This window comes from Lissotriton vulgaris, chromosome 11 (assembly GCF_964263255.1).
Source record: "Lissotriton vulgaris chromosome 11, aLisVul1.2, whole genome shotgun sequence".
NCBI lineage: Eukaryota > Metazoa > Chordata > Amphibia > Caudata > Salamandridae > Lissotriton > Lissotriton vulgaris.
Genome location: NC_141699.1, coordinates 823,927,687 through 823,941,716, shown reverse-complemented (window position 1 = coordinate 823,941,716; position 14,030 = coordinate 823,927,687). Strand labels below are relative to the sequence as shown.

General features: G+C 42.9%; 1 protein-coding gene across 1 annotated transcript in view; it reads right to left on the bottom strand.

Moving 5' to 3' along the window:
• Positions 1 to 14,030, bottom strand: part of LOC147683540 (uncharacterized) — a 250,716-nt gene that overhangs the window by 71,051 nt on the left and 165,635 nt on the right. Inside the window, exon 8 of the mRNA XM_086943932.1 lies at positions 4,336 to 4,453. Coding sequence (XP_086800058.1) covers positions 4,336 to 4,453 — 118 coding nt within the window. The remainder of the gene's footprint in view (positions 1 to 4,335; positions 4,454 to 14,030) is intronic.

Below are 14,030 nucleotides of genomic sequence, written 5' to 3'. Positions count from 1 at the left end.
GTTGGAAAATAGCATTATTATTATTTTAAAGAGCAGCATTCAGCAAAGCAGGGGCTCTAGGTGCTGTCAGAAGTAACACATCTAACTAATGCTGAGCTCACCTTGTGCTATAAATAGGATGCGTTCATTAGTACAATATACACTCAGAAAGGGAGGAGCATGTCTGAGCATGCTATTGTCAAGCTGCCTTGTGGGATTAGTGAGATGGGAGTTTCACATGTTAAGGGTATCCTTGGTGATTCCTTGAGCCAATGACCAGGGGGACCCAGTGAATGGAAAGAACATCTGGGAACGGGTGAAGAGAGCGGCCACAACCCAATGTCTTTTGGCCACAGGAAATCAGAACCCTAAAGAATGTCTGTAGCAGAATGATACCTTGCTAGACGAAAATCTTGAACTTTAGCTTTCTGAGATGTTACTATGACTTCCTGATATCTAGATTTGGATGCCATTTTCTATTTATTCCTCACAAGTAAATAGATTTTGTCAGTAACCTAATTGTGTCCCAGCATTTATACCTCCAACACAGACTCTTCAAGGAGGAGTTTCCAAACATCCTATTGCGCAACGTCTTGATGCTTCAGTCTGTCACTTCAGTAATGATGTTGATCTCCCCTCTTGCTCACTATTATTTTCTTCTTCTGTGGTGGGGACCTTTTTGTCAAGGGTGTCATACTTTCTCCTCCTGACATCAGAGGTTACCAAACTCGGTGAAGAATAATATTTTCTTGGAGCTGCCACCAGTGCCGAATCTGGCCTGGATATAAAGGGATTGCCGATGCACTCTGAATTAGGTATATGAAATGTTAAGTAACACTGTCACATCAAATTTAACACCAATTGACAGAAGTTTTAAACAGAACTCCAGCAGACGAGTGAATCTTGGAGTCTTTAATGCAGTATACAGCCAGCCGACATGTGTTTCATCGCATTCGCGATTCCTCAGGGCTAGATGGCCGTGTAAACGTCAAAAAGGTCGCTCAGCTGGTGATAGTTCCGACCCAGCCGGGCCCGTGACCAATGACACTCGGTATGAGTGTATGCAGCAACGCTTACAATCCTTGTTTATATTCGTAGGTATCGTGATGTCTAATGGGGCTCGGAGGTCACCCAATATATTTCTTAAAAAAGGTATTATCCTGTTCTCGAACAGAGTGCTATATAAATATAGCGAAAAGGTTCCGGTTGCGGTTCCCAGTAAGGTGGACCCCAGGCCGTGTACGGCTCTCCGAACGTGTATAGCGAGTTCTCTCCTCCGAGCCCTGTTCCTGTTCGAGAACAGGATAAACACTGATTACTTTTCTTTCTCCTATTCCATAAATAAATTATATGGGACATAATCCATAGTACCAATGATGCCATCAGGTACCTTATAGGCTGAAGCTGCCCTTGAGTTCCTCCACAAATATTTCCATATTGACATCAGGCAAGATATCATTAGATGGAACAGTGCAACCTACTCCTGGCAGCTGGAACATTAAGGTGCTACATTGATGAAGTGCAACATTTTGCAGCATGGATGGAGTCCTGTGGCTCAATGCTGAGGAATTTAATTAGAGAGCATGACAGTTCCAGATATTGAGTGCAAAGAAGCAGATTTGACTTTGAAGTCAGGCAGGGAGTCCTCGACCTTCACCCACTGAGGGTAGAATATGCTTAATTAAAAAGGCTGAAACAAAAAGACAAACACTAGAATGTTGGAGTTCCCGGTCTATATCAGCCATTATTAGTCCTGAGCCACTTCATTGTACTCAATGGAGCTCCCAACAATCCAATGTTCTAAATGTATAGAACTTTTATTTAATGCACAGTTTTGCTGTTGTTTCTGACACAGCTATGTTTTCATGTAGTGAAGATTCCCAGACTTAGGATGGGAAAAATACAAAGTCATGTGAATCTAGGAAATTTAAATAAAGGAAAAATGAGGTGTTGAGATTCATAGTGTTTGTGTTTTGTGAGTTTGCATAGTTGTGCATGTGTTTGCCTGTGCAGACAGTATAAATGGAATGTATGTATGTGAGGTAGCAGAAAATAAATTTTCATTTGTAGGGGTGCATTATAAACGCACGTTTAAAGCGCACCCGTATATAATCCTTTGTCGTGTTGACATAAGGACTTTGAAATGTAATAACATAAATGTGATTTACTTACGTTATGAATAATAAACATAAAGTGTTAAAGTGGAAACCAAATGTAGCTAGCAGAAAACACTAATGTGAAGAATTTGTGTTGTGCAACTGACAAGCATTCATTATGTAATGTGCTTATTAATCGTGTTAATTTATATTTAGGTAAGAATATTAACTGAATGTGACGTATTTTCTATGCAATCACATACAGCTCATGCTCCAGTTCTCTTATATTAACTGAATATTGTAGGCCTGAAATGCAATTTTCCTGGAAACTCTTGGTTTAGAATTAACAGTTTTAATTTCATGTGTGCTGTGGATTCCGTTCTTTCCAACATTTGTGTTGCAGGTGGAAGAAGCGTCCTTGTTAGTTAGAATAATGTTTCTGTTTTAGGAGTTAGGCAAGGAGAGAAGAGGATACATTTAGAGTTAAGGCCAATTAAGAGAACTGTTGTACTTTCACACCAGAGAAGGCCTGGGAATCAAGGTCATCATGCTGCTATTCAGGAACATCGCTGTCCTATGGATATATACCTATGAGAACGCTGTCAGAGGGGATTGCGTTACCCAAAAGGAATCCTGGGAAGATACCTGTAGTATTGGGACAATGCAAGTAAGGAAAGTGTCCCACTTCTTCTCTGCCTTTGGAGAGAGAGAGCATCTCAGAACGAGCTCTGTCTCGATAGCTTTATGCTAGTCGACCCATCGACACATTCTCTTTTCCCTGAAGGATGCTTAAGTAGGGATGTCATGTTAGCGCTGGTTTAGGATTAGATTGATGCTTTGTATTCACCAACCCTCAATGCAGGGAAATTTGGACTCCTGCTTTTTGATCCACGGCATCCTATTAATCAAGATAATTGTCTTGTACAGTTTGCCCCGACTCAACTTTATTCACAGATTTGGCTTTATGTTGATTCCAATGTATTTTTATACTCTCATTTTGAGGTGTCTTTATGTCCCCTCTAAGCTCACATGCTGCAAAAAATACCCATCGAATTGTGACTCTAGAACAAATCTAGAACTTATAGGCCCGGCATATGGCTAACTGACTTGCTATCCAATCGCCGAGATGCCTTTTCGAGGACAAGTCATTGCCCTATTCTAAGTTATCATAACATAACATAACACCATATGCTTGGGTGTTTGTGTACAAAATAAGGGAGTTACTTTTGAATATGAGGACTGGGGGTTCCAGATAACCGGAATGGATGCTAGGACTTGGTAGTGCGAATCTGTACTGGCAGTAAGTAACCTTATGCCCAAGGCAGGCTTTAGCGCTGGTGGCTCCCAGTGTGACAACCTTTGTTGGTGCCCCCACAAAAAACCTCCTTCTCTATGAATTTCTTCAATTCCACGCTCCACCGTGTCCCTCATCGCTCTATAGCCCCTCTCTCACAGGCATTTCATTTGTATTATAGCACTACTCATACCAGTGTAGGGTGTCACACACATTCTACAGAGCCACATAAGTGTAAATCAATCTGTAGGAAATATTACATACGACAATGAGGAGCTGTAGGAGTCACATGTCACAGATTCTAGAATGCAGTATATTTGAAGAGTGTTTGGTCTGGAAAACCACAAATTCAGGATTTGAAACAGACCACAGTGGTTGGCTTTACTATTAAGAATTTCTTTCTATCCAAATGAACCCTTTTTAACACCATGAAGATAATGTTTGGTGATTTGTGTAGTACAGTACTTCGCAGCAGGTATATTAACTCTCTGCGCTACATTATCATGAGTGGAAATTGCCACTAGATAAAACTCCATCCCTCTTCAGCTGAAACATTGATCATCAGAGTTATCTTGACGTTTTTGTATGGACTGAAAACTGATGGACACACAAGAAACTCTGCAGCAGGTGTTTTTGTTCAACCATCTTATTTCTAAACACAGTGCCCCACCCAAGATCAGCGCCATGAGCGGCTACACCAGTGCCACCGCCCTAGAGCCGGCCCTGCTTATGCGATCATGCCAAAAGCTTTGTGTAAGGGAAATACAATCAATAAAGAGATCTGAAAGGCAAACAGGTAGCTACGGCAGATTAATGACTGTGATATAACTGGGTGTCTTCCCAACATACATTCCAACTCATCTAAACCATTACATCCTACGATCCCCCCTGACCGGGAGAACAGGGATGGATACACATTCAAATGTTGTTTCTGTGGTATAAGGGGTAGAGATAATTTAAATGCACCTGCACATTGCTTCAAAGAGCCCTGCGTATCCCGCGCACACGCCCTTCCGGGCCTTCAGGATGTGTTCTGGGTCCGCTGAGCGCCGGCTCTTGTCAAGGAGGCCTTCCAGGTCATACTCTGTGAGAAGAAAAGGCAAGGTTAGAACAGCCAATTGATTCTGTGGTTTTCCATCAAATCTGACCAGTCTGCGCCTTCTCTATACTGCTCTCGAGACCGAGCGGCGGACTTACCTCACAAGAACTTTAAAGTGACCTGAAACCAGTAACGAATATGCAGAAGGGCCGTACCAAGGGCCGCCATTCGAAAGAGGACTATTTTTACTAGCTGTGGAAATTTGAGAAAGATATGGGGTATAGTAAAACGTGCATCTACCCAAACCCAAATGAGAATATACTCCTAAATCCTGTATTAGATGTGAGGAAAGCACTCCTGGTATGTTTGCAGGCATAGTGCCAACACTGATTGAGAATATCAATCAGGAAAAAAACTTTTACCTTGGAATTTGACAATTTCAAACCTCTGAGTAAGTCTGTATCGTGAAATATACATTGGCTCATCATATGTATATAACGTTTATAGATTAAAGAGAGACTGCTAACTAAAATGATTACAATCAGCTCGAGACATAAGTTGGTGCCTCTCTTTCGTTTATTTAGTTCTCTTAAAAGGAGGTGAGGCCACGATGCGGAGTCAACTTATTGCAGCTGTAGGCTCATCAGAGCCCTAGTTTACCTTGAGCAGGGCAACGCCAATGTTCAAGAATCAGTTTGTGTATTATTTTAACTTCACAGTTTTCGGAAGCCCAGCTGCGCCGAGCATTTTAAACAACACAGTTAAGATTACAGACTAAACTAGGCAAAAGTGAACAGTATACACGTTTACAGCATAACATTTCGGAAACACTGGAAAATTGTGGATTAGTGGACGGGGAAAAAAAGTATCATACAAAACAATATTCAGATGCATGTGGCAGAGATGTGCTTTCAGGGGATTAGTAGCATTTGCTTTAGTGGAGGAAGTGAATAGCAAAGGATGGTTTGAGCACTAGTAATGGATTGTTCCAATGTAAGCAACATTTTTTTATTTTGAGATATTCAGATGTAAAGTATTTTTACTCCACAAGCTGTACAATTTGCTTGAAATTTTGAGTAGTTTGGACAGATAGAATGGGTGGGTTTCTTAGACGCAGGGTTTTGTCGGACAACTTTTGACATATAGTTTTGCCTCGATGTGAAGCCAGTGAAAGTCCTTCAGAACTGGAAAGATGTGATCATATTTCTCTTATTCAAGATGGGCCGAGCAGTGCCATGGAGGCAAAGCTTGACTGGACAAGCAACCACTGGGGAGCACCAGGCAGAATCGTATCAGCACAGACTAGTCGCAGAAGGCGCAGGTTTGATTATTCATGGGTAGGAATATTTTTAGATTTCTTAAATTAACGGAGAAAAAAAGTTGGACATTAGACAAACCTGTTATTGCGAGGTGATAATAATAATGAATTAAAATGGTGAGACCCAGGTATTTGAGGAGTAATGGGTAGACACCAACCAGTTTAAGTTCATCATGAACTGCAGGATCAAATTTGGGTTTGGACTTGGGTGTGATGATAATCTTTGGAAATTACCCTTTTTGCAGGGTTACCCCAAACATTTTGCCTTCCTCCATTTGCAGAATTCTTTTCTGTTGGCCTTAGGACTCTAGGTAGTTTACCACTGCTAATCAGGGGTAAAGTGCATGTCCTTCTCCCCTAAACATTTTGACATTGGTGTATACCTAATTGGCATATTTCGTTTACCTGTAAGTCCATTGTAAGCTGGTACACCTTGCACCCAGGGCCTGTAATATCAATGCTACTAGTGGGCCTCAGCACTGGTTGTGCTACCCGCACAGATATCCTTTCAAACCTGTCATAGGCCTGCCATGGCACTTTTAGAAAGTGGAAATTTCTCTGCTCTTACTGCTCTGTGTGGTGCCTGCAAGCCTGCTTCCAATGCATGTCTGGGCTTGGTGACAGGTATGCTTTGTGCATTCTCTCTGGACAGCCACAACACAGGAAGAACTAGGTGTGACCGGGGGATACATCTGCTTTCATCTACATACTGATAGCCTTCTTGGACAGGAAGGGGAAGAAGTGGCTCACACTTACATCTGCGACTTCTGACTATTTTTAAACTGTGCTCACTGTCACTGTAATTACTTATCTTGTGCACCACATTGTTGTAAAAAACAACGTTAGGAAAATGCTACCAATAGGGAGTACCTGATTCATGAGGACTCCTCAAAGCTTGCTCTGGCTTCTTCCCCGGTCCACCACGGGCTTTCATCCCGAATGTGTGGAGAGAAGTTACTTCCTGGCAGGCTGGAGGTCGGCGCTTAGTCTCCTCCTCATTTCTTCAACCACTATAAACCCATGCAGAGTGGAACGTGAAGCGGATGCGTGTAATGTGGGGGCACTGTTTACCTTGAACCTGCCCAGCGCTAGCTGTTGACATTTGGCGCCGCATTTGCCATTTGCGACTTCTGACTGTTTTTAAACTGTGCTCACTGTCACTGTAATTATTTATCATGTGCACCACATTGTTTTTAAAAAGAACTTAAGGAAAACACTACCAACAGGGAGTATCTGATTCACGAGGACTTCTCAAAGCTTGCTCCGGCCTCTTCCCGGTCCACCATGGGCTTTCATCCCGATTGTGTGGAGGGAAGCTACTTCCGGGCAGGCTGGAGGTCGGCGCTTAGTCTCCTCCCCATTTCTTCAACCTCTATAAACCCATGCAGAGCAGAGCGCGCAGTGGACGCGTGCAGCGGCCGCTCCAAAGGTGCGCCAAAGGCAGGCCTGTCTGCGCCCATCCGCTGCTGACCGGGGCTAGGGGCCACAACCCCTGCCCCTTTCACCTCAGCACCAAGGACCTACAGTTCTAGAAAGCTTCACGAACTAGGAAGCATAGCCCCAACACTCTGCCATCACTCCTGGAACCCTGCAGTCCCCCAAACCACCTGTTCACAGTGTGGTTTTCAATTCAAAAGTGTGCTGCCAAATAACACCATTAGAAACCAACACAAGATGTTCCTCCTACACTGCAGGTCACTCATAAAACACTCTCTGGAAATCCACCTACTCATAGAAGAGCTTAATCCAGACATCCTATATCTAACAGAGACATGGCTCAATGATGAATCTGCACCAGATCTGGTCAAGGCTATCCCCCAAGGATTTCAAATAGACCGCTTAGATCGTAAAGCAGGGAAAGGGGGTGGATTGGCGATTATCTACAAGGACTGCTACCAATGCCGCAGTTCCTTCAATCTGATATCGGATTGTGAAAGTCTCTCATTTGCGATAGACTTTGCTCCCACAAACACGTTCTCGGGGGTCCTCTTATATCGCCCACCTGGAACCTTAGGAGAGTTCGCCAACAGCCTCCCCTCCATTATCGCCAGCCTAGCCTGTACACCAGCGAATTTCACTTTCATGGGAGACCTCAACATTCACTTTGATGACACCATCAACCACATTGCCTTACACCTGCTTGCGAGTCTCTCAGTACTGCAATTGACCCAATTAGTACTTGACCCAACCCACGCAAAACGCCATCTACTCGATCCTATCTTTAGTAATTGCACAGATCTGAAAGTAGGTACTCCCTCCCCCATCCCGTGGTCCGATCATCATCTGATCCCTTTTGTCTGGATCGCACCGACTGGTGCCCCCCTCTCAACACTATAATACTCGTGCAAAGAAATTGGGTCAAACTTCTGCTGGCCGACTGGCTGACATCTCTAGATAACACCAGACCACGTAACAATTCAGATCCCTTGTCAGCAAACGAGGAATATAACAACTGGATCTCAAATTTCCTAGACTCAGTACTCCCCTTGAAATGCGCGGAATCCAAGCGCAGTTCAAAAACCTCCCCGTGGTACTCCTCTGGATTACGGGAACTAAAATGTAAATGCAAAAGACTACAAAGGAAGTGGAGATTGGACTTCTCCCCCTCCAGGAAAACTGCCTACAGAGAAAGGCTCAGAACTTATAAAAACGAGATTAAATTGGCACAATCAGCCTTCTTTGTAGAAAAAATCAATGCAGCAGCCCCCAAACCAAAGGAGATATACCGCATTGCAAAAACCCTTCTCAAACTCCCAGAACAGCCCCCTGACCCCTTCCAATACACAAGCCGGCTGTAACAATCTGGCCGAGTTCTTCTTCCATGAAACTCAAATTATCTACACTTCTTTCCCCCCTACCCCTACCACCGTCCAATCAACCACTTCTTCCACCTCAGACGCTCTACCCCAGGCTATCCTTGAATCATTTCCTCCTCTCAGCCTCACAACATTAGAGTCTATTCAGCCCCAGGTAAAATCAGGTTCTCCCAATGACCCAGCCCCCCAGCCTCTTTGAACTTAGCAAGCCACAAGATTCTTCCGACAGTACTCAATTTGCTCAACGCTTCTCTATCCACTAGCTCTGTCCCCCCTCCTTGGAAGTGCGCCATGGTAAAGGCCCTTCTCAAAAAACCCAACCTTGACCAGAGAGATCCTAGGAACTACCGACCAATATCCATACTCCCGTTTGAGTAAGATATTGGAGAAGCATACCAAAATTTCTCGAGGCCAATCACATGCTCCACGCCTCTCAAAATGGATTCCATCCCATGCATGGGACGAGACCGCTCTGCTGGCAGTGACGGAGGAGGCAAGGAAGATCTTAGATCAGGGGGGATCAGCTGCTATAATCCTCCTTGACCTAAGTGCCGCCTTCGACACTCTCAACCACAGCATTCTACTTCACCGGCTCTCCAGCATAGGAATCTTAGGAAAAGCCATCTCCTGGCTGAGATCCTATCTCTCTGACCGCTCTTTCCAAGTCTTCAAGGGCAACACCTCCTCTCCGAGCAAGCCTCTTGTCTGCGGCGTACCGCAGGGCTCCTCCATGAGCCCTACGTTGTTTAACATTTACATGGGCCCCCTAGCTGAGGTAGTCCGTCCGTATGGAATAAAAATCATTACCTATGGAGATGACACTCAGCTAGTGGTGGCCATCAATCAACTGGACACGGCGTCCAACAATCTTAGAACCTGCCTGGAAGAGGTCTCCAAATGGATGACCTCGTCATGCCTCAAACTCAATGGCGAAAAAAACGAGCTTATGCTCCTAGGCAATCCCTCTCTGCTCTTGATCTAGTCACTGTGGCCCACTTGTCCCGGCTCGCCCTACATACCAAAGGTTAAAATAAAGAGCCTAGGCAACTGGTTGGACAAATCTCTCAATTTTAATGCCCAAGCTGCCAAACTTTCTGCCACCTGTTTTGGTCTACTCAGGTTCATACGTAAGATTCTCCCCTTACTACCTTTCCAAGCCAGACAGATACTGATCCAGGGGCTTGTTCCCTCCAGGTTGGACTTTGGGAATGCCTTGTACTTAGGGGCCCCCCAATCCACCCTGAACACGCTCCAGATCATAAAAAACTGTGCAGCACGAACACTACTTCAAATCCCCTGCCAACTTTCTGCGAAAACCACCCTGAAGAGCCTTCACTGGCTCCCGGTCAGACAAAAAATTGAGTTCAAGACCCTCTGCATAACTCACCGAGCATACTGGAAAATGGAACTGTCATCAACCACTCACTGATTACCTCATATAACCCTGCCAGACAGCTCAGATCCTCACCCTCCCTCCTAGTGACGGTACCCAGTATTAAGAGAGCCACGTGGTGGTCCCTACTTGGACAGGGTGCAAACCCTTGCCAACTAGAGACCCAATTTCTTACAATAAAGAACTTGAAAATGAGAAAGTTCAACAGGTGGAAGCTATTGGTCATCCACTGCTGCTGTTATAAGAGACAGACCCTGACGTTGAGAACGTCTTAGATAATGTCTTTAAGTAAAGGTTTTTACCATCTGCATCCTGCCACATAGTAATACTGGATCCCTCCAGTAAATAAATGAATGTTTCAAGGTATAAACCTAACTATGTAAGTGGCAGTACGTGGTCTTTTGAACCACTACTTCTGATTGGAGAGCTGCTTGAAAAAAGATCTTCTTTCTTCATCAAACGGTCTTGGTACAACAGGAGAGACGAGAATCACTTCATGGATTGATTGTGCAAATCAATATTCAGAAGAAACTAGCCATTCTTGAAAAGGTGTGGATTTGACTTGATAATTTTAGCTGGTTGGATGTTATGACACTATGTTGGTTGGTGCTTCTTTATCAGCTAGGAATGGCTATCAGTGGTGGTGGGGCAAAAATTCTAGATGGTTATTGTTCTTGGTAATATCTGTTCAGCTCAAGAGTGGCTTGGGAAGATTTATTATATTATGGTGTTACTTTTGTCAGTGAAGAGTGATGTTTATTATATTAAGCACCTTATGATGCTAGTGATTAGTTGACTGGAGAACAATAATTTGCATGTATGAATTAGGGCAACATGTCCATAGACATATCTGATAGGTTCATACTTAGGTGGTAAGTTTGCCTGGGAAAAAATTGGTTTGTCGAGATTTTGACTGTGTCATGTTCCTTTTATTGGGAAACAAAGAGAGGAATCTGTTATAGTAACTGACTGAAGGTTTACTGGGGAATACCTATGAATTATGGCTATGTCAAATTGGGACCATTTACTTTCGACCATTTTGAGCTACATCATCCACAATAGAGTAACATATTGTTGATAAATTCTATGCAATACCTATTTAAACCTTTGAATGATTTAGATGTTTTTCAACAATCAAAATTCATTAATTGAGTTATATAGATTTTGAAGAGAGGTATGTAAAGCTGGAAGACTATTCAAATAATTGTTGGCAAATGTCCCAATAAAAATTAGTTTTGTAGAAAACATCATGAGGTATAAACACTGTTTCAGCTGATAGTGCTGGCCCACATGTCCACCTGATGGCTATTTGTAACTACTTAGGCATTATTGTTACTGGTCCCACAAGTGGGGAAGCAAGACTGCTGGAATTTATATTTTTCACAACATTCTGAAGACAATTAGAGGTCTCAGATAGGAACTATAAATTAGTCAATTGTTAGAATAGCTTGAATGGAATATCTGAATATGTAACCAGATAATTGTTAATATTCCAAATGTATTAAAAAATTAGTTTGAACCACGTGACAATGATAGTTTTCTCTGTTGTTATCAAACAGTAAATACATTTCAATAAAGCTATTTTCGAAAAGACTTTTTAAAATTAAAGTTGTATAAGAAATGCTCAAAATAAATCAGAAAAATATGAAATCGAAATTGGCAAAAAACGAAAGAAGAAAAAATAAATGAATGTTCATTAGGAAGATGAGACAATGTCTCTCCCATCAAATGCCTAGCATATTAAACGATTGTTAATTGAAAAATGTAAAGAAAAAAAAGCATCTACTTCAGAAGATGTCACAATCTTGGTCTTAGGCATCATTGCTACTGAGAAGTACTTCTTCTGGAACATTTTATCGGTGTTTGGAAGGGACTCTGTAAATAAGCTGTGCACTAAGTATGTTAAATTGAGTACTTAGCCATCTTCTACAGAAACTTTTCCTAAAACACAACAGGACATAGAACAGCCAAAATTACTATTCTATTATATTGCACATTTCCCCATTTAATTGTCTTCATTGATGGGAATCAAGTAGCAATATGCCCACCATCTGCAAATGAGCATTGTTTTTGTAACCATTAAAATACGAACTCTTTAAACGTACAGGTTGTGTGTGATGCGCCATGTATTATCCCAACCTTGTTGCATGTTTCCCAGGCAGCACACACACGTCCTATTTAGAGTGGCATATTTTTACTTTTACACACTGCTATCCAAAAAGTGAGGGTAAGTGAAAGTGAAAACATTTTAATGATCCAAGCACGACATGAGTTCAAAATCCCATGGTGATGGGTCCATTGCTTTTTTATTTTGAAAATAAAAACAGATATTGTCAGTGTGACATATGTCTCCGTCATGTTGTAAGACATGTCCCCTGGTCAGCATGACAGTCTTAAAGTACTCCTCATGCCTATGGAATCCTAGCGGATCATGAATGGAGGCAGTACTGAGAGGTGGCACACAGTATTTTCTTACAATGGGGGGGGGGGGGGGGTCCCCTGACTCAATCTTTTCACCATCACCAAGAAAACATAATTTCCAAACTTTTGCACATTGAAGTTGCCAAAGGCAGTTCTCACGCTCTCAGTTGCCTTTCAATTTTGTGCCGCCTTACTGCTGTTACTTCTCCTGCCAGTTGTTCTGAAGAAGATAAGGAACAAATAGCCCAAGTCATCCTAATGGCAAGGAGAGTGTGATACCAGAACTATTACCGATTCACCTACCTCTTTGGTAGGACTTACTTTCACAACAACAGGGCAGGGTTCTGCACCCGAGCCTGAACAACCTACACCTCCATTTGTGGATAATGAGTGGCGACTTTTAGCAGCTTTAAAACTCACTCTGATTGTGGATGCCTTTGTGTCCCTCTACTATGACCCTCTATGCAGGACTTTGGGAGATGTTTGGTGTTCTTGGCACATCCAACCCTTACGGGTCCAGTTATAGGATGTTGTTCTTTTCTCCTTGTCTTTAGCTCAAAGAAGCTTTGCTGTGACACCTATTAAAGTATTTGTCAGCCTTTTAGGCCTTTCTACTATTACCTGTTCACTCATCTTTGTTTGAATCACCTGTTGTGATTCGTTTTATGAAAGATCTGATCTATATGTTCCTGCCAAAACCCTTTCGATACCCCAAAAGAAACTCACTTCCGTTTCTTACATTCTTCACCCCATTTGAACCTATGTACTGCTACCCTTTGAGATTGTTCATATAGTAGACAGTCAGCTCGTCATACGAGAGAACTGCAAGCATTCTCTGTCTAACGACCTTACACCACCTTCTTCCCAGCCAAGTTAGTGCTAAGAACCAAGGCAATTTTCCTCAAACGTTAACACTTTTCACTGGGGTTATTCTATCGCCCTGCCAACGTTTTTTGCTCCATCTCCTCCTCCATCCTAAGAAGAAGAAAGACATTATTGCCACACCTGAAGAGAGCTCTCAGTTTCTACATCAATCTTACCAAAGATCACTGGATGTACGATCAGCTCTTTGCGGGTTTCTCTGGGGTGAAGAAGGGGAAAGCAGAGAAGAAATGGATCATCTCCAGATGGATTAGTCTTTGTATAAAGATCTACTATGGACTGGCCAGGAAACAACCTCTGGAGCACCTGATGGCTCATTCTAGCAGAATCTAAGCTGCTGATTTTGGGCATCTGCGAAGCTGTGACGTAGGCATCAGTTCACACTTTCATGAAGCACTATCGTCTGGATAGCCGGGCCGGGCCGCAGATCCAGCATCTGTGAGATACTGCTTTGGAATCTATTCAAAGATGAAGAATCTGCAGTTAGAAGCATCCGTCAGAAGAACAAGTTACTTACCTTCAGAAATGCTATTGTGATGGAAACTCTGTCTACCCACAGAATCCTCACTGACCCACGCTGCTCCCCATTCTCTGGAATGGACTCTTCTGGTCCATATTAAATAGATTCAAATTAGAAATCTGCACACCAACACAATCTGATTTCTGAGGGCTCTGCGTACAACAGTGTGGAAGGATATCAATAAGAAACTGATGATGAGCAGCGGTTAGTGGTTATATTATGGTTCGAAGTTACTTCCGGCCGAGATGTACCCCACATATAGCCGCACAACA